This window comes from Lacerta agilis, chromosome 12 (assembly GCF_009819535.1).
Source record: "Lacerta agilis isolate rLacAgi1 chromosome 12, rLacAgi1.pri, whole genome shotgun sequence".
NCBI lineage: Eukaryota > Metazoa > Chordata > Lepidosauria > Squamata > Lacertidae > Lacerta > Lacerta agilis.
The window spans coordinates 56,412,803-56,431,919 of NC_046323.1; the positions used below are offsets into that span (position 1 = coordinate 56,412,803).

Consider the following 19,117-nt stretch of genomic DNA (forward strand, 5'->3'; position numbering starts at 1 on the left):
ATGATAGCTCAGGGCTGCCCGCAGGAGCATCCAGCCTCAGCAGCCCTGAGAGGAGAGCAGCGCCAAGGAGCTGGGCAGGTAAGGGGCACCTATAGGGAGGGGGCTCCAGGGATCGAAACTCAGAGCCAGGGCTGCACCCCATCTCCAGGGGTGCCTCCCTTAGGCACAGACCCCCCACCCTGGGCAGCACAGAGGGGCAAGAATGGTCAAGGCTCCAGGGAGGGTATTTGTCTGGTTTCCTCAGGAATGAGACCAGGGAACGAGGGCAGCCTGCGCTCCTGCCAAGTCCACGAGGCCCCACATGGCACGGGAGTTTATGGTTTTCTGTCCCAGAGGGGGCTCATTCCTGAGATGCAAGTACTGTAGAGGGGTTTTCTCTAATCTGCTAACGCCGCCCTCTTAACACTGGGATTTGCAGGCCCTTCCAAAACCCAGCTGGGCCTCCCCCTCTAATTTTTGTCCCTCTGCTGTCACCCCGCTTCTCTCCCCCCGCTGTTGCTCTGACCCTGTAGGCATTTGAGGGGGGGCATGGTCTGGGGTTCCCACTTCGGAGCCACGCTTTCTGGTTCAAAGACTTCCAGCTATTACTCAGTGCTGAGAAAAAGGCACTCTGCACATGCTGGGGGGGGGGGAATCCTTCCTGGATATATATATATATTTATTATTTCTATAGCACTTCAGAAAGTTCCTCGAAAAGCGAAGTCAGGCAGGCCCTCCAAAAATATCTCGTGGCCCGTTGCGAAGTGGCGATCCTGCAGTCAGAGCAGATTCTTGGCTGCCGCTCTACGAGGTTGGAAGAGTGAGAGGCGAGGCATTGCGTTGCCGGGGAGGGTGAGCTAGATGGCCCTTGGGGTCCCTTCTGACTTTATGATTCTCTGAGACCCTCCAGACCTCCTCTTCCCATTACGACCCTCCCCAAGAACTCCGTTTCACCCGCCATTAAAGTAAAGCAAGAAAACAAGGGAGATGTTGCAATATCTGAATTCAGATAAGTTGCCTAAAATATGAAAACAAAACCCTCGTTCTGCGCTTTACAGCAGATTGAAGTCCACAGACTTTTACCCCGGAGATTCCGGCAGCAGCGGCTCAGCTCTGATCAGGAAGCGCTGCCAAGCAGTTCAGATTCAGCAAAGCGCAGCAACCGGTCCGGGAGAGGAGGTCTTGCAAAGCCTTGCGCTCGGCTCCATCGGGGTGGGTTGTGGTTGCTAAAAGGGGCGGCCCAAAAGCCGAGCTTCCCTCTGTCAAGCAGAACGCCTGGCCGAACTGCTCAGCTCTTCTCCACGGTGCCACCAATGGGAGATTTTCTCCCACCGCAAGTAGCGGGGCTGGGGCTGATCCAGACTTGGGATGGCAGCATGCAAGGCAGGGAAGGGTTAAAGACTCTCTTCCCCTCCCTCTGTGGACGCTGCCCCCCCCCAAACCCATTCGTACAATAGCTACTTGTAGGGAGGTTTCCATGTCCAAACTGGATCGGAGCATTCACCGTTAATTAAAATCAGAGTTTTCTGCTAGCTCTTGACGACAGCTGCGTGGGACGGTGCACCTGCCTTCCATGCGGAAATAAGATCCCGGGCACCTCCAACTTGGGATGCGCAAGACCCCTTGCTTGATGCGGGGCAGGTTTTAATAGGTAGGAGACGATATACTAATTGCAATTTCTGCCTCCAGGCACCCACATTTGTGGGCTGAGTTGAGCATCCCACCCTCAGCAGCAGAACTGAAGAAGGTTGCGAAGCCTTCGATTAAGTAAGTTCGGCTATGAAGCGAGCTGGCTCTCCCTTTTCATTCATTTACCCGACTTAGCAAAGAAATCAGACAATGGACTGGAAGTAAGCTCAAAATATTATTCTCAGCAATAGCAGCAGCAAAACCTAAGCAGGTAAAATACTTGTATTCACAGTAAAAACAGTCTCAGGCACGTGCACAAGCACAGGGCAGGTCTGCCCTCATCGCTGTCGGAAGAGAAAGAGGGTGGGGGAGGAAAGAGGAAGGGGAAATGACATCACACAGAGCCCTCTCTACCAATTACATTTTCTATGGTCTGAGTCTCTGCCTATCAGCAATGCGACTCGGTGGTCCAGTTGGCACCTAAACTTGCTAACTAGCAAGAAGAACATCCTTGTGGGTCTTGACTGCCATCTCTCACACTTGAGACCCCGGAGAGCAGCTGCGGCTGCCAGTCAGTGTAGCCAACACTAAGGAAGAGTCAGGCTCAATATCAGGCATCTCCCCATCCCCATGTTGCCTTCCTTTCCGCCGCCCTTTCAAGATGCTGAAACTGCTCTGGAGAAAGACGGGGGACCAGGATCCCGCCCCTGAGTCGCAGGGCATTCATTCCCTGACCCCACTTTCTGATGCCTCCCTGTTTCTCCCGCAGGGCGAGATGTGGTCCTCTGCTTTGTCCGTCTTCGGCCTCCTGGCCTGGGCCGCCTCCGGCCTCCCCCCGCAGAGCCCCCAGGAGGTCTCCATCTTCTCCGACTTGACTCCGGCGGAGCTGCGGGCCGTGCGGGACTTTCTGATGGGCCGGCCAGAGCTGGGCCTCCAGGCCGATCCCGCCAAATCCCTGGCCAAGAACAGCCTCTTCTTGGTGGAGCTCTTGGTCCCGAAGAAAGGGCGCGCCTTGCAGTACCTGGAGTCCGGGGGGCGCCGCCCTCGACGCCAGGCTAGAGCCGTGGTCTTCTTCGGGGCCGAGGCGCAGCCCAACGTCACCGAGTACGTGGTGTGGCCCCTGCCTGCGCCCACCTCCTACCGCCCCTGGGGGAAGCCGGCTCCCTTCGCCGCCCGGCCGATGTCGCAGCTGGAGTTCGCGCTGCTCTCGCAGAGGCTGGAGGAGAGCCTGGCTCCGCTGCAGAAGTTCCTCCGGGACGCCTCGGGCTTCGGCTTCGGCGACTGCGGCGACCGGTGCCTGACCCTCACGGAGGTGGCCCCGCGTGGCCTGGCCTCGGGCGAGCGGCGCACGTGGCTGATCCTCCAGCGCTTCGTGGAGGGCTATTTCCTGCACCCGGTGGGCCTGGAGGTCCTCTTCGACCACCGGGCGCTCGAGCCGCGCCTCTGGCACGTGCAGAAGCTCTGGTACAACGGGCGCTACTTCAGCAGCGCCGAGGAGCTGGCCCAGCTGTACGCCTCGGGCGGCGTGCCCGTCGTGCCTCTGCCGCCGCACCCGGAGGAGAGCCTCTTCTCCACCTTCGTGCCGCGGGGGAGCTTCTCGGCGGGGCCCCCGACGGACGCGCACGGCGCCAAGGTGTGCGAGCCGCAGGGCCGCCGCTACTCGGTGCGCGGCAACCTGGTGGAGTACAGCGGCTGGAGCCTGGCTTTCCGCCTGCGCACGTCCACGGGGCTGCAGCTCTTCGACGTGCGCTTCAACGGGGAGCGCGTCGCCTACGAGGTGAGCGTGCAGGAAGCCATCGCCTTCTACGGGGGGAACACGCCGGCCGCCATGCAGACCAAGTACATCGACGTGGGCTGGGGCATGGGCTCCGTGACGCACGAGCTGGCGCCCGGAGTCGACTGCCCCGAGGGCGCCACGTTCCTGGACGCCCACCACCTGTACGACGCCGAGGGCCCCGTGCGCTTCCCGCGCGCAATCTGCATCTTCGAGCTACCCACGGGGGTCCCTCTGCGCCGCCACTTCGACAGCGACTTCCGCGGCGGCTCGCACTTCTACGCGGGCGTGGAGGGCACCGCGCTGGTCTTGCGCACCACGTCCACGGTCTACAACTACGACTACATCTGGGACTTCCTGCTCTACCCCAACGGGGTCCTGGAGACCAAGGTGCACGCCACGGGCTACGTGCACGCCACCTTCTACACGCCCGAGGGGCTCCGCTACGGGAACCGCCTGCAGGAACACGTGCTGGGTAACATCCACACGCACCTGGTGCACTACAAGGTCGACCTGGACGTCGCAGGTGGGGCCCTCGCTCGCTCCCAGAAAGGGGCGCGGGGGGGCGGGAGTCGGGGAGGCCCTAAGCCCAGTCCATCCTCAGTCGCAAGAGCCCCCCTTCCCCTTCCCCGCTACGGAACAGGCCGAGCTCCGAGGAATTGCTTCTGTTTGCAGCTATGGCTGCTTTTATAGCATCGTAGGGGTCGAAGGGACCCCGAGGGTCATGTAGTCCGACCCCTTGCAATGCAAGAATCACAGAACCCTAGGCAGGTGGTGACTCAACGCCCCCCCCCCCCCAAGGAGAGCCCACCGCCTCCCAAGGTTGTCCGTTCTGCTGTCCAGCAGCTCTTGCCATCAGGATGCACGTCCGAAGAAGAGCCAGCCCCGCCCCCCCACTATATTTAAGGGTCTGGTGACTTCCGTTTCAGTGTATCTGAAGAAGTGTGCATGCACACGAAAGCTCATACCAAGAACAAACTTAGTTGGTCTCTAAGGTGCTACTGGAAAGAATTTTTTTTATTTTGTTTTGGAGGGGCGGCTGTGATGTTTTCGCAAGCCGCTCTCCTCGCCCCACGCGCAGGTCCAGAGTCTCGGGGGCAAGAGGCGCCTCGTTCTATCCTCAGGCAACCCCGGGAGATAACGCTGGACTCTCGAAGGCCTAGCGGGGCGGGGCGGGGGCTCCTGTGGCAGAGGTGCTCGAAGGCAGGCAGGCAAGGGGGAGGTCCCAGTCCCTGCCTCCAAGCGCCAGAGGAGCTGCCCCCCCCCCGGCCTCCCAGTCACTCTGGACTAGAGGCTCCATCGCAAGGTCTGCAGAACAGAGGTGGCTCTCCCCACAATCTCTGCTTCTTGAATTTGTAGGGCAGCAGTTACCATTGGGGGGGGGGGGCGGGCGTCCCGCCCCGCCCCGCCCCGCCCCGCCCCGCCCCGCTTGGTTCCATCAACTTATCCCCCGTGCCCCCAACCCTACAAAAAGCATTATATTCAGAATATTGGTCTGTACAACCATCTCAGGAAGATAAGCATAGAATCGGGGAATGATAGAGTTGGAAGGGACCCCAACGGTCATCTAGTCCAACCCCCTGCAAGCCACAACGTAATAAAATTAAAACAGGGACAATTAATTGCACATTCAAGCAAACTCCGATAAATACTGATTAGTTTAACTAATTCAACAAAATTGATGCACTTCATTCAGCGACTGCAGTTTTTCAAAGCCTGGCATTTGCACCTGTAGCCCCCCCCTGCCCCGTAGCGCCCCCAGGGATTCCCCCTTCCCCCTTTGGGAACCCTTGTTGTGAGACGGGAACCTTTTACTGTTAAATTATTGGTCCGCCCTCCCTTCTGCTGGGGCTGCCGCTGCCGGCTCTCCTGGCCCCGCTGCAAGCTGCATGCCCCGCGGGGCAGAGGAGGAACTTTGGGGCTGGCCCCTTTTGCCGTGCCAGGCGCCCTCCTTGGCATTAGCGAGCCCCCACCCGGCCACCCCGCACCCTCAGGGCCCCCTGTCGGTTCTCCTGACCCCCGTCCCTCCTCCTCTCCCCCCTGCAGGCCTGGGGAACAGCTTCGAGACGCTGGACGTGGCTCTGGAGAACATCTCTCTGCCTTGGGAGCCGAGCCGGCCGCTGGTGCAGCCGCGCCTGGAGCCTCAGCCGCGGCTCCGCGAGCGCCAGGCCGCCTTCCCCTTCGGCAAGCCGCTGCCCCGCTACCTGCTCTTCGGCAACCCGGGGAAGCCGAACCGCTGGGGCCACCGGCGCAGCTACCGCCTGCAGCTCAGCTCGCACGCCGACCGCGTCCTGCCCCGCGGATGGCAGGAGGAGCGCGGCATCACCTGGAGCAGGTAGGGCGGGCGGGCGGGGGCGGGCAGATGAGCTGGGACGCCAAGCGGGAGGGCAGCCCCCACCCCACTTCCCAGCCAAAGGGAGCGGCGGGTTGCCCACGCGTGGACCAGACGGTTTCACTCCCGGCTGTTGGGCCAAGGGAGCGGCAGGTGGGACGGAGGCAGGAATTGCTCCCGAGGAGCAGCTGCTGGACAGCCACGTGGGGACGGTACTGCTCTGGCCCTGGGCCCCTGCTTCATAGAATGATGGAATTCTAGCGTTGGAAGGGACCCTGAGGGTCAACTAGTCCAACCTCCAGCAAGGCAGGAATATGCAGCTGTCCCATATCAGGATGGAACCTGCAACCTTGGAATTATCAGCCCCACTCTCTAACCAACGGAGCTATTCAGGCTTGAGCTTCATTAACCTGTAACCCCAAAATTTTGGATCTCCTCCAAACTGGTGCCAAAGTTTTGTGCCCGTTTGGACCGGAAATTCCACATTTTGCACTGCCCCTCAAACTGAGTAATTGACACAGCAAACTGGGGTTCCAGGTTAACACCCCAAAATCCAGCATGGTCTGATCCCCCCCCAAAAAATTCAGGGTTACATTTTATTGAAGCTTGCTGCTTGCCTGTGGGTTTAAGAACCTAAGGAGAGCCTGCTGGATGAGGCCAAGGGGGGCCCATCCGCTCCATCCTCCTGTTGTCACTGTGACCGGCCAGATACCCCAATGGGAAACCTGCAGAGAGCCTCTCTCCCCTCCTGTGGCTTCCAGAAACCGGCATTCAGAATCATCTCTGCCTCTGAGTGTGGAGGGCAGAGGACAGCCATCCTGGCTGGGAGCTGGCGCTAGATCTCTCCTCCATGAGCTCAAGAATCCCTGGTTAAATATCTGCTTAAAATTCTCCGAGGAAGGAGAGTCCCCCACTTTTGAGGGAGCCTGCCCCCCTGTGGAACAGATGGGGAGAAGGGAGCCTCCTTGATCCAGCGGGCAGGAGGTGTTGGGTGGCCTCTCTTTGATGGGGTGGGCTTAGGGGCACCCATGCCCTGGCCCCATGTCCGGGGACTGAGGGGACGTGTCCCTCCGGCAGGTACCCCTTAGCGGTGACCCAGCATCACGACAATGAGGACACCAGCAGCAGCCTCTACATCCAGAACGACCCCTGGAGCCCCACGGTCAGCTTTGAGAACTTCCTCCAGAACGACGAGAGCCTGGAGGACCAGGTGAGGGCAGCCTGGGGGTGGGGGGCAGGAAGAGGAGGAGCAGGGCGGCTCTCTTGGGGTTTTGGGGGAGCACACGTGGAGATCATGCTCAGCGATGCTTCTCCCTCCGGCAGGACCTGGTGGCCTGGGTGACGGTGGGCTTCCTCCACATCCCCCACTCGGAGGACATCCCCAACACGTCCACGCCAGGCAACGTGGTGGGCTTCTACCTGCGACCCTTCAACTTCTTTGACGAAGACCCCTCTGTGGCCTCGCAACGCACCATCATCGTGCGCCCCTCTGAGCCTGGGGACAGGTCTGGGGTGCATGTCCAGCGTTGGACCCCAGCCGACCCCATGCCCTGCGTCTCCGAGGAGCCCTTCAGCTACAATGGCACCTACTGGCAGGTGTAGCCCAGCCCCAGGCAGGATTTGTCCCATCTTCTTCCTCTCCACCCTTCAAACCCCAACCCAAAGTGGCGGCCAGGACATTGACCTCTCCCCCTTGGCACTCCTGGCTTGCACCAAAGCCCACCCCCCAGATCCAACCCCCCCCTACTTCAGGCTTCCTGTGCACCTCAGACACGGGCAGGGGGGCAGCTGGGTGAAAGGGGGCAGCTGCCCCTCCAACATGAGGGAACTGATTTCCTGGGGCACAAAATCAGTTGCATATTAGGAGTTTTTTTTTGGGGGGGGGGTTCATTCTCCCACACCACACACCTGTTTGAGAGTAGACTCAAGACAGCCAACAGGAAGGACTTCTCCAGGTGATAAGAATAGAGGAAGAGCATGTGCTGGATCAGGCCAGAGGCCCATCTAGCCAAGCACCTTCTCCTCACAGGGGCTGACCAGATGCATCCATGCCGTGGAATTTGCTGCCACGGGACGTGGAAAATACCATGTGTGTGTGTCAGTGGCTTGAGTAAATTCATAGAATCCTAGAGTTGGAAGAGACCACAAGGGCCATCCAGTCCAACCCCCTGCCAAGCAGGAAACACCATCAAAGCATTCCTGACAGATGGCTGTCAAGCCTCTGCTTAAAGACCTCCAAAGAAGGAGACTCCACCACACTCCTTGGCAGCAAATTCCACTGTCGAACAGCTCTCACTGTCAGGAAGTTCTTCCTAATGTTTATTGCTAGAGAGGAGGAGGAGGGCAGGTGTGCCAGCAGCTATTACTCACAGGAGCTAAGTAGAACCTCCATGTGCAGAGAGGGTCTACCACTGAGCATTGTCCTCTGGGGACACAGGGCAGGGAGGAGGGCCTGATGGCCACAGGCCTAGCTTGTGGGGCTCCCCAAAGCACTGGACGCTGGACTCAAGTGAGTTTTCCTGCTACAAATCTCCATTTAGTTATATGTAAAGGTCATAAAATAACTAAACAACTAAGAGCATGAGAAGAGCATCTGCTGGATGAGGCCAGTGGCCCATCTGGTCCTGCATCCTGTTCTCCCGGTGGCCAACCAGGTCAATAGGAAGCCCACTATCCGGTTTTGAACTCAAGACCCTCTCCCCTCTTGTGGCTTCCAGTGACTGCTGTTCAGAAGCATTGCTGCCTCTGAGTGTGGACGGCCCTCCGTGAATTTGTCTGACCCCCTTTTAAAGCCATACAGCCCTCACGGTCTCCTGCCGGAGGGAGTCCCACGGTTTAACTATGCATTGTGAGAAAAAGCACTTTATTGGATCCTTCCTGATAACTATTTAATTAAAACTCTTACGGTGACTCCAGTGGTTTTCTTCACCCAGCTTCACACATCTGGAAGAGGTGGAGCGAAATCCCTTTCCTGTCTCCTCCTCGTCCTGTTTGCCAAGTTCACAGAAGAGTCCACCTCGGAGTCTTTCCCAAGCAGAGGATGGATTCTAACTATCAGAAGAGAGTCTTGCAATCCACCTGGGCAGTCCCTACATCAGACACCAGGGGGCGCTCAATAATCTCCCAGAAGAATCCCTATGGGGCAGTGGCTGACCTACATCTGGGGGGCTCTGAAGCTTGAGCTGACTCCCAAACTCTCGGTTTGAGTTGTGTGACTCAAACTGGGTCTTCTTGAATCCAAATGGTCAAGAAACATGGACTCAAGTCACTTCTTGGGCCCTGAAGCTGAAGCTCCACTTGTTTCATAGTAGATTCGCCCCCGGTCTGGGCTCCCCCTTTTAAGGTCGGGGTTTCCTGATATTGCCAAACTATTTGGAGAGCAGCGCAAAACTAAGAGGGTCTGTGAGGAGCTGCCAAGGGACCTCTCCAAACCGATCGAATGGTCACCCAAAGGGCAAATGCAATTCTATGGGGTGTAGTGGTTAGAGTCATGCCAGGACCTGGGAGGACAAGGTTCAAATCCCCCCACTCTGCTATGACACTCAGTGGGGGGCACTGGGGGCCAGTCAGCACCTCTCAGCCTAACCTATTTCATGATGTTGCTGTGGGATAAGATGGGGAGGAGGAAAACTAGGAATGCTCCTTGGAGAAAAAGTGGGGTATAAATGCAACCCATCAATCAAAGAAGTGACAAGTAACGCAGTTTGGCCGCAAAGCCCCTTGGCCCCTTCAGGCGAAGCCTTCTGAGGGGGCTTCTGTCACGGCCTCTTGTGGGAGTGGAATTGTAGAGCTGAAAGGGACCCCAAGGGTCATCTGGCCCAACCCCCGGGAAAGCAGGAATCTCAGTTAAGGGAATCCAACCTCTGCTTAAAAACCCTCAAGGAAGGAGAGTCCACCCCCTGCCAAGGGAGACCATTCTTACTGTCAGAAAGCTCTTCCTGGTGTTGAGTCGGAATCTCCTTTCTTGTAACTTCAAGCCATGGGTTCGAGTCCTGCCCTCTGGAGCAGAAAACAAGCTTGTTCCATCTGCCATGTGGCAGCCCTTGAGATATTTGAAGATGGCTCTCATATCTCCTCACAGCCTCCTCTTCTCCAGGCTAAACATCCCCAGCTCCTTCAACCCTTCCTCATCAGGCTTGCTTTCCAGACCCTCGATCATCTTGGTCTCCCTCTGCCCACCTTCCAGCTTGTCAACATTCTTCTTAAATTGTGGCGCCCAGAACTGGATACAGGATTCCAGGTGTGGTCTGACCAGGGCAGAAGGGGGGGGGGGCTATGACCTCCCTTGACCCAGACACAAGACACAATTCTCCTTTTTCTTTTGTTTTTTGCAAATTTGATGAGCACCCCCTCAATTCCTTCATCCAAATCATTTATAAAGACGTTGAACAACAATGGATCCAGGACAGAACCTTTCACCCCACCCCCCAATTTGTCACTTTTTCCAGGATGGAGGGCAGAGCATTCGGCTAGTAGCCCTCCCTAGCCCCTTCCTCCACAAATTCTCTTTTAACCCTTTCCTAGCGTTCCTGCTTAGCATGAAACAAAAATGGTGTCAAGGGAGTTTGCATTGCATGGCTGGTCCTACCCACCCCCAATCCCATTGCCACTGGCAGAACCCTAGGGCTGCCTCCTCTTAAAGGTAAAGGGACCCCTGACCATTAGGTCCAGTCACGGATGACTCTGGGGTTGCGGCGCTCATCTCGCTTTACAGGCCAAGGGAGCCGGCGTACAGCTTCCGGGTCATGTGGCCAGCATGACTAAGCCACTTCTGGCGAACCAGAGCAGTGCACGGAAACGCCATTTACCTTCCCGCCGGAACGGTACCTATTTATCTACTTGCACTTTGAAATTTTTTCGAACTGTTAGGTTGGCAGGAGCAGGAACCGAGCAACGGGGTGCGTCGCAGGGATTCGAACCGCCGACCTTCTGATCGGCAAGCCCTAGGCTCTGTGGTTTAACCCACAGCGCCACCCAGAGGCTGCCAAATCCCAAGCCCCCCTGCCCCCCCATATGCAGGTGGATCAAACACACAGAAAGCGTGGCAGGGCAGGCATCCAACTGGAAGTTTATTGGGCATCAGTTGCTAATGCTGAGTACAGCATGCAGGTTGGGGGGGGAGATATGGGGGGTGTCACGTGCATGTAGACATAAGGGTCTAGGAGGGCAGGAGGGCGCAGGGCCCTTTGGAGCACCCGTGGCATTCAAGGAAATGGGAGGGGGCCCTCCAGAGCCCCCCGCCCACTGATGGAGAAAGAAATGCCTTTGCCCCCACTTTGGAAGAAAGTGTCTTGTTTGTTGGAAAGAGATGAACTCATCCTTCCACCCCTCGGAGTGGGGCAGGAGAAGCAGCCAGCACAACCTCCTTGCCCCAACTCCTACTTCCAGGGGGCTGTGGATCTTATTGGGGGGCAGAGAGAGAGGTAGGGGTCACTCAGATGGCCTGAGAGGCTGCCCTGAGAGGAAGATCAGGAAGTTTTCCCACAGAGGGGAGGGTGACGAAATCAGCCACGGGGTGGGGGGGTGCGGGGGGAGAAGCCCTTGCAGACAACCAAACCCAGGAATTGTGCACAAGCCTCCACTTGCCTTTAGAGAGGGGCTGCCCCACAGCTTAAGCTTCTCCTGTGGGGATCTCACCTCTGGCAAGGGCACAAGGGGGGACCCACATGGGGGGAGGACCACTCACTTTCCTTTGACTCCTGTCGGGTGGCGGGGGTCACTCTCTCTTCCAGGTACTCCCCCAGCCTCCCTGCTCAGTTTCTCCCTCTTTCCTGCCCCCCCCCCCCCCGTGCCTCATCTCCTTCCTAGCTCTGTGGGCCCCCAGGCAACCCCACACTCACAAAACTTGCCTGCTGTGGCACTCTTCCCCATCGCCCCCCCACAGAAGACATACCCACCGGGATGACTGGTGGGAAACCTGGAGAGACTGGGGTCAATGGGAAGGGCTGGTGTCTGAAATGGGACTTCATGGCCACCCCTGACTCCAGAGGGCTGGCTCTAGGTGTCGTTCCCCCCCCCACACACACACACCAAGGGTCAATAGCTATGAGTGGGCACCTACAGAGGCAGATGGGGGCTGGGAGTGGGGCAGACCCCCCATTGTTGCAAGGGGTTGGACTAGATGACCCTTGGGGATCCCTTCTGACCCTACCATTCTGTGATTCTAAGCTAAGAGAGACCCCAGAAGGACCCACCTGGGCCAGAGGGGGAGCCTCCCTCTTCTTGCACCCCAATGCAGCCCCGCCTTCTCCCTGGACCCCTTGGGTGCCCCCCGGCTTCTTCCCTTTCCCCTCTGGCCCCTTCTTGGACCCACGGGTGGCTCTGCATGTCCTGCTGGTCTGATATGTTTGGGGATCACAAGGGAGGGGATTCTAACCCTTATCAGTATTATTAATAATAGTTGTTATTAGTCATTATTACAACTGCTATTCCTGCAAGCAATCAGTCCGCTCGCTGCCATCCACACCAGCCAATCGTCTGGCGGTCACCATGGCGACTGGCCCACCCCTGTTAGGCCAGCTAACATCACAGCGGGTGGGGGGGGCTGCCCCTGCTCTGGACACGCCCCCTGGGCAGCCAATCACCACCATCCTTGGGGCTCATGGTGCGCCCCCCTCTCCGACCACGACGGGTGGGGGGGCCACTTCCAACTCCCAGAAAGGCCCTCCGATGGGGCCGCTTCCGCAAAGTCCATTAACTGCCGGGGTCCGAGCAGTGTCTGTGCAAGTCTGTGGAGACGTCTGGAGGGGCTGGAGGCCGAGGGGGGGCAGGCAGCTGCCCTGGGAGCGAAAGGCGCCGAGGGGGGGCGGGGGGCAGCGGGTCCACCAGCAGCACCACATCCTGGGGGTGGGCTGAGTCCATGCAGGGTCCCGGGAAATGGGAAACCTGAAAAGGGGGGGTGGGAGAGAGAGAGACAGAGGAGACAGAGTCAGTCCAGGAGGAGGAGGAGGAGGAGAAGGGACCCCCCAAGGGTGCGAGGATCCTCTCTCCCCCTCACCCAATAGCATGTGAGACCCCAGGAACCAAAGTCCCATTTAAGATGGGATCGTCCTGTACTTAATTCCATTTTTATCTCTATTCCCTTATTTTTAACCAGAGTTTATCCTAAAATCCTCCTCCCCCTTAACACATTCCGTGTGTTTTCGGACTCAAGAGCTGCACTGTAAATTTCTGGGAAGTGGGGAATCTAATGAATCCACTTAAAATGTCAGGAGCGCCTTCTGGATCCGGCCAGGGACCCACCTGGTCCAACATCTTGTTCTCCCCGTGGGAGATTAGCAGCCTAACTTAACAAATGCATATTCTTGCTAGTTACCACAAGAAGCGGCTAAGGGTGGATCTACACACAGGAAAACCCCCTGCTATAAATAACTCACAAATTAATTTGTTATAGCAAAAGAAAAAAACACTATGTGAAATTGCATAGAAAAGCTTTGTGCTCTACAGCGCCATCTGGTGTTGCATGTTTATAACGCATTAAAAACACTGGGTTTTTTTTTTTTTACTAATGTAGCTGAGTGAGAAGTCATTTGAGCTGTATTGCTTAGGCAGAGCCCAAGACCATAGAAATGCAATTGGTAGAGAGGGCTTCGCGTGACATCATTTCCCCTCTTTGACCAGCGTTGGAGGCAGACATGCCTCTGCTTGTTCCAGCTTTGGCCAAATCCCTGAAGCTGGTCAGGCTGCAAATACCAGTCTTTTGCCGGCATGGCTCCCTCCCGACCCTCACCTGAGCTGGGGTGTGGAGCGCCTGAGGCCGGGTGGGGCTGATGGGCAGGGGGGGCTCCCCTGGGGCCGGCACGGGGCCCGGGGCCGCTGGAGGCAGCGGAGAGGAGACGGCGCTGTAGGCAGGAGGCACCAACATGGCCTGGCGCTGGAGGAGCTGCAGGATGGCCGACACGTCCGCGGTTAGGCGACTCTCCAGCCTGGAGGGAGAAGAGAACCACAGAATTGTAGAGTTGGAAGGGACCCCCAAGGGTCATCTAGTCTAACCCCTTTGCAGTGTTGGAACCACAGCTGGCAGTGGCTCCTGGCTGGTTGCCCAGGAAAGTACAAAGACAAGGAAAATTTTATTACTGTCCTTTTTTTACTTCAATCTTTACAGAGAGAGGCTACAGAACCCAGCCTCTTGGGTAAAGGCATTGTCCCAAGTGAATCTCCACCCCCCCCCGTCTCTCCCACTTCCTCATTGTCATGATCATCACCTCCTTTATGGGTGCTGCTACGTGCCCTCTGCCTTTGAGCTCTTTGCTCTCCTACTTTTAAGGCCCGCCAGGTTCTGGTGACTGGGAGCAGCTGCCGAGACCACATAACACCGGTCCTGAAAGACCTACATTGGCTCCCAGTACATTTCCAAGCACCATTCAAAGTGTTACTGCTGACCTTTCAAGCCCCAAACCAGGGGCTGGGAAAGTTTTTGTGGCTTGGGCCGGTTCACGGTCCCGCAGATGCCGCTGTGGGCTGGATTGTGCGCGGAGGAGGCATGTACAGCTTCCCATTGGCTGCAGGAGCTTCACGCCGGTTTAGCACGGCACACAGGAGCCGACCGAGCAGGCGGCGGGGGTCCATGGGCCAGTTAAACAACCCCTATGGGCCGCTTGTGGCACATGGGCCTTAGGTTGCTGACCCCTGCCCTAAACGGCCTAAGCCCAGTATACCTGAAGGAATGTCTCCCCCATCATTCTGCCCGGACACTGAGGTCCAGCTCTGAGGGCCTTCTGGCGGTTCCCTCCCTGCGAGAAGTGAGGTTACTGGGAACCAGGCAGAGGGCCTTCTCGGTGGTGGCGCCCTCCCATCAGGCGTCAAGGAAATAAACAATTACCTGATTTTTAGAAGACATCTGAAGGCAGCCCTGTTTAGGGGAGATTTTTAATGTTTGAGCTGGGAGGGTACAGGGCCTCCCCTCGCCCCCCCCCTCCAATACCTGTTGAGCTGCTTCTGGAGCAGGTCCAAGCGAGCCTCCAGCTCACAGCGCTGCCTCCGGCCGAGGGGGACGGTGCTGCCCAGTGGGATGTTGAGGGCGGTGTGGGCAGGCGCAGCGCAGCGGGGCAGCTCTTGGTACTGGTGCTCACGGCTCTCCCCCCAGAAGCTGAAGATATTGGACATGCCTGAAAAGGCCCCTGCGTAGAGGAGGAGGGAGAGAAATCAGAGAGTGGTGGAGCTGGAAGGGACCCCAAAGAGCCATCTAGTCCAGCCCTCTGCAATGCAGAAGAATCCCTGGCAGGGGGCCACCCACAGCCTTCAAAACCGAAATGGCAATTATGTTTGCCGGCTTCCGGTTCCTGTCCTGCGTCACGGCGATGGCTCTCTCAACATCGGAGAAAGACACAGGTTGAAGAAAAGAGGATAGAAGGACCAGTGGTCAGGGATGATGGGAATTGTAGTCCCAAAACATCTGGAGGGCCACATTTGGCCACCACTGGGTTAAACCATCCCCTATAAACCAGCATGGATCAGCAGGGGACGGGTGGAGGCGCTGGGTGCACACACTTCATTTGATGCGAAACCCCCCAAATTGCCATTGGATGCAGAAGTTCTCCTTAGAATCGGGTTTTAATTGGCATTAAGAACAGGCACACAGAACAGAGGAGATGGACATTATAACTGCGAAGAATCTGCTGCAAGAAAGGGAGGTTTGCAGTTGGGAGAAGATTCTGTCTTGTGCTGGAGGCGGATGGAGGGGGGGGGCTCTCTGCTACATTTTATGGAAGTTTTCACATTTTTGATTCGGCAACCCTCTCCTAATATTGAGATTTAAGATATACAAGTGAGGATGGTTTGATGTACGATGTAGAAGAAATATTTAAAAGAAGATGCAGAGCTGCGTGCGGCTTGAAAGGAGTAAAGTGGGGGGGGGCCTGGTTGTTTCGTTTGGAAGAATGTCACTGGGAGTTGGAGCCTACCCCCCCCCCCACCCCCAAAAAAGAGATCATGGAGATGTTGAGATATAACCTATCTTTTTAAAGTTACAGGTAGGTAGCCGTGTTGGTCTGCCATAGTCAAAAAAAAAAAAAAATTCCTTCCATTAGCACCTTAGAGACCAAGGTGGCGCTGTGAGTTAAACCACAGAGCCTAGGGCTTGCTGATCAGAAGGTCGGCGGTTCGAATCCCTGCCACGGGTTGAGCTCCTGTTGCTTGGTCCCAGGTCCTGCCCACCTAGCAGTTTGAAAGCACGTCAAAGTGCAAGTAGATAAATAGGGACCGCTCCAGCGGGAAGGTAAACGGCATTTCCGTGCGCTGCTCTGGTTCGCCAGAAGCAGCTTTGTCATGCTGGCCACATGACCCAGAAGCTGTCTGCGGACAAACGCTGGCTCCCTCAACCTATAGAGTGAGATGAGTGCCGCAACCCCAGAGTCGTCCGTGACTGGACCTGATGGTCAGGGGTCCCTTTACCTTTACCTTTAACAAAATAGAAAATTCCTTCCAGTAGCACCTTAGAGACCAACTGAGTTTGTTCTTGGTATGAGCTTTCATGTGCATGCAAGGTATCTGGAGAAGTGTGCATGCACACGAAAGCTGATACCAAGAACAAACTTAGTTGGTCTCTAAGGTGCTACTAGAAGGAATTATTTTATTTTATATTATTTTGTTTTGACTTTTTGGGTGTTAGAAGAGGAATGGCGCTGCCTTTCCCCTCCCTTCCCAACCAGAGGAGGAAACTGTGAATCTCTGGAACTTGTTGACTTGCCAGTGGAAGGGAATTTGGAACTGCTTGAGTATTATGGGAAGGAGCCGAGCCACAGAAAAAAGAGGGTTCAACCTTGAAGTTGCAGCTCCGCCCCAAGCAGGCTGCAATACAAGAACAGTGGGACTAAGGAGAGGCTCACAACTGACTTTGGGATGTGGCGCATGCAGAATGAAAAGGACAAAGCTTTGGTTCCTCACTTGAAGCCTTTTTTTGGGAAGTCAAATAATATACTAACGCGAAATCACTAAGAGTGCAGCTGTTAACTATGTGCTAATTTTGAAAAATGGAATGTAATAGAAATAAATAAGAATATGTAATGCAGTAATATTAGATCATAAAGATCCATCCAGAATGGTGCACGGGAAGCCTAACAAAATTGTATTAATTTGGAACTAATTTGTGTAATTGGGTTTATACTGGAAAAAATAATTGACAATTATGTTTGCTAAACAGGCACGTGCAGGGGTCAAGACCCACAGAGTCCTTTAATCCCTAGAGGGGATTCTGTGAAGCGACATCCTTTGTTTGCCCAGGCAGGGAAAAGACAAGGGCTCTTAACCTTTTGTACTTCCACCTGAAGAACACTCTCTTTCTCGTCCTGCAGCCCCCAAGCAGAGGCGTCCTCTTTGATCTCAACCATGTATTTTCAGTAACTTAGAAGCAGTTTTGCTGGCTTGTATTCATTATTGCTCCCTGCCGAAGCCTGTGCAAGACTTTCATGTACCTGGTAACTAAACATTATATTTTTCATGCCTTATTTATGTCTATGTCTAGCTCTAGCTAAGATTAGACAGCCTTATTTCCTTAAAAAGGTAAAGGTAAAGGGACCCCTGACCGTTGGGTCCAGTCGTGTCCGACTCTGGGGTTGCGGCGCTCATCTCGCTTTACTGGCCGAGGGAGCCGGCGTACAGTTTCCGGGTCATGCAGGGACCGAGCAACGGGAGCTCACCCCATCGCGGGGATTTGTTTTTTTTTTTTAACAGAATTTATTAGCATTTTCATAATATAACACAAACCCAACCCCACACCTACAGATACAAAAACAAATACAAATACACATAATGTCAGGATTCTTCTTCTTATTTATATACCTTACAAAAAAAAAATTCTAGTTCTAAATCTTGACGTTTGACTTCCCCCGCCTATTCACCTTCGGTTTTAAATCAATATACTATTTCCTTAACAACTTTTCTCTATAAAAAAATTTAACTTTACTTAAAGAAAGAAAAGAAAACATACTTATCTTAATCTTTGCATTATAACCTAAATCATAACCAAATATTCTTATAGCTAAACTTATTTCTTCTATCCTTTATCATGCTGCTTTTAACTTAAGATTCAATATCTCCTTACTTATTTAAAATAAACTTGTAATTAACAGACTTCACACTCCAATTTCAGATACCATGGCAGACCATTTGGGTTATACATTTAGTACTTCAACCCACTCCCCCTCTGTCCATTGTCTTTTCCTGTCTTTCACCGGAACCAAATCTCCAATTATCTTCCTCTGAGTGTCCACAGGTCCAGGCAACATCCACAACAAACCCCGCATCAAGCCTCAGGGTCTTCATCACCTCCATGGGCTCCTCCGTTTCTTTTTCTTCTTCTTCTTGTAGAAATCTTAATTCGATGTCCCTTGCCCCCGAGCTGCCACCTCGGAGTCTGGATATTGTAAATTTTCCCGTTCCAGGGCTGCCACCCCCAGAAATCGGCTCCACCTCCTTTCGGAGTTGCCCAACCATTTCAAACCATCCTTCCAGCGCCCCTCCCAGCTCTTTGCCAAAGTTTGATTCCATTGTGTAAAACTTTTGAAAAGCCTCCTCTGTGGAAAGTAAGTCCTTTTTATTTATAATTCCACTCAAAACTTGTAGTTTTCGATTAAGCAGTTCCAGCTGCAAGACAGTGAGCATTTCCTCATCCTTTAAACCAGAGTTCAATACCAGTGCGAGCACAAAGTCCAGCATTTTAGGAGAGAGGGTGAGTATCAGATTTCAGTTTCTGTCTCTTCCTTCCTTTGTTTCAGTTTTTTCCCACGACAAACCAAGTCGTCGCCATTTCTCCGAAGCCGGAGTATAAAGACCAAAACTTCAAGTGGAGATATTTTTTCCCCAGTTAACCCCCCGAAGGGAAATCTCAACAGTCTCAGTTTTCAAATTCCAAATACTTTCTATTGATTGTTGTAGCAGCAGTCACTTAAAGAGTTAATTTCTTTCACCACCCGAAGGGAGGGAGGCGGGCTGCCTTTCTTCTTTCCCCCAGATCGTTCCAGGAATACAAAGAGTCAATCAATTACTCACAGCCTCTGGGTTCTTATCAGCTCCTTAAAGACAGGTAGAACTTAGACGCTCATCACAGGCTTTGTCGCCGCATTTACATCCCGGTTGGGGCATGTCCCCTATAGCCCGGCTCCGTCGTCCCTTCACCCCCACTCCCCCTTTACAGGGGGAGCGGGGGAAGGGTTCGGAGCCACAACGGGCACAGCCGGGGAGCCCAGGGTGCGGGACGCTCTTCCCGCACCCCAACCGGAGCCCCGCTATGCGGCTGCAGGGCTCCTAACCCCCAGGATGAACTGGGTGCTTCGCAGCCGAAGCATCCCACGACCACCCATAATGGCGTCAGCCGCCGGAAGTCCCCATCGTGGGGATTTGAACTGTTGACCTTCTGATCAGCAAGCCCTAGGCTCAGTGGTCTAGACCTCAGCACCACCCACATC

The 19,117-nt window shown here is 55.1% G+C and overlaps 2 protein-coding genes across 3 annotated transcripts in view; one reads left to right on the top strand and one right to left on the bottom strand.

Annotated features, from left to right (window-relative positions):
• AOC1 (amine oxidase copper containing 1) lies at positions 1 to 7,369 on the top strand. Its single transcript, XM_033165023.1, has 5 exons — positions 1 to 78; positions 2,378 to 3,908; positions 5,429 to 5,717; positions 6,792 to 6,924; positions 7,038 to 7,369. Exons 1-5 carry the CDS (start codon positions 1 to 3, stop codon positions 7,314 to 7,316), a joined length of 2,310 nt encoding a protein of 769 aa, XP_033020914.1. The 3' UTR covers positions 7,317 to 7,369.
• Positions 7,370 to 11,751: 4,382 nt separating this feature from the next.
• The window catches only part of KCNH2 (potassium voltage-gated channel subfamily H member 2), a 78,222-nt gene continuing 70,856 nt past the window's right edge, over positions 11,752 to 19,117 (bottom strand). For both annotated transcript variants that reach the window (XM_033165563.1, XM_033165564.1), the window contains 3 exons: positions 14,638 to 14,833; positions 13,444 to 13,639; positions 11,752 to 12,599 (listed from right to left, as the gene is read on the bottom strand). In XM_033165563.1, coding sequence (XP_033021454.1) covers positions 12,408 to 12,599; positions 13,444 to 13,639; positions 14,638 to 14,833 — 584 coding nt within the window. In that variant the 3' untranslated portion in view covers positions 11,752 to 12,407. The remainder of the gene's footprint in view (positions 12,600 to 13,443; positions 13,640 to 14,637; positions 14,834 to 19,117) is intronic.

What these genes read in the sequence shown, in the direction of transcription:
- AOC1 (XM_033165023.1), top strand. Translation starts at nt 1, where the DNA reads ATGATAGCTCAGGGCTGCCCGCAGGAGCATCCAGCCTCAGCAGCCCTG. An exon ending in AGCGCCAAGGAGCTGGGCAG is followed by an intron (nt 79 to 2,377) that starts GTAAGGGGCACC and finishes TTTCTCCCGCAG; the next exon opens with GGCGAGATGTGGTCCTCTGC. An exon ending in CGCGGCATCACCTGGAGCAG is followed by an intron (nt 5,718 to 6,791) that starts GTAGGGCGGGCG and finishes TCCCTCCGGCAG; the next exon opens with GTACCCCTTAGCGGTGACCC.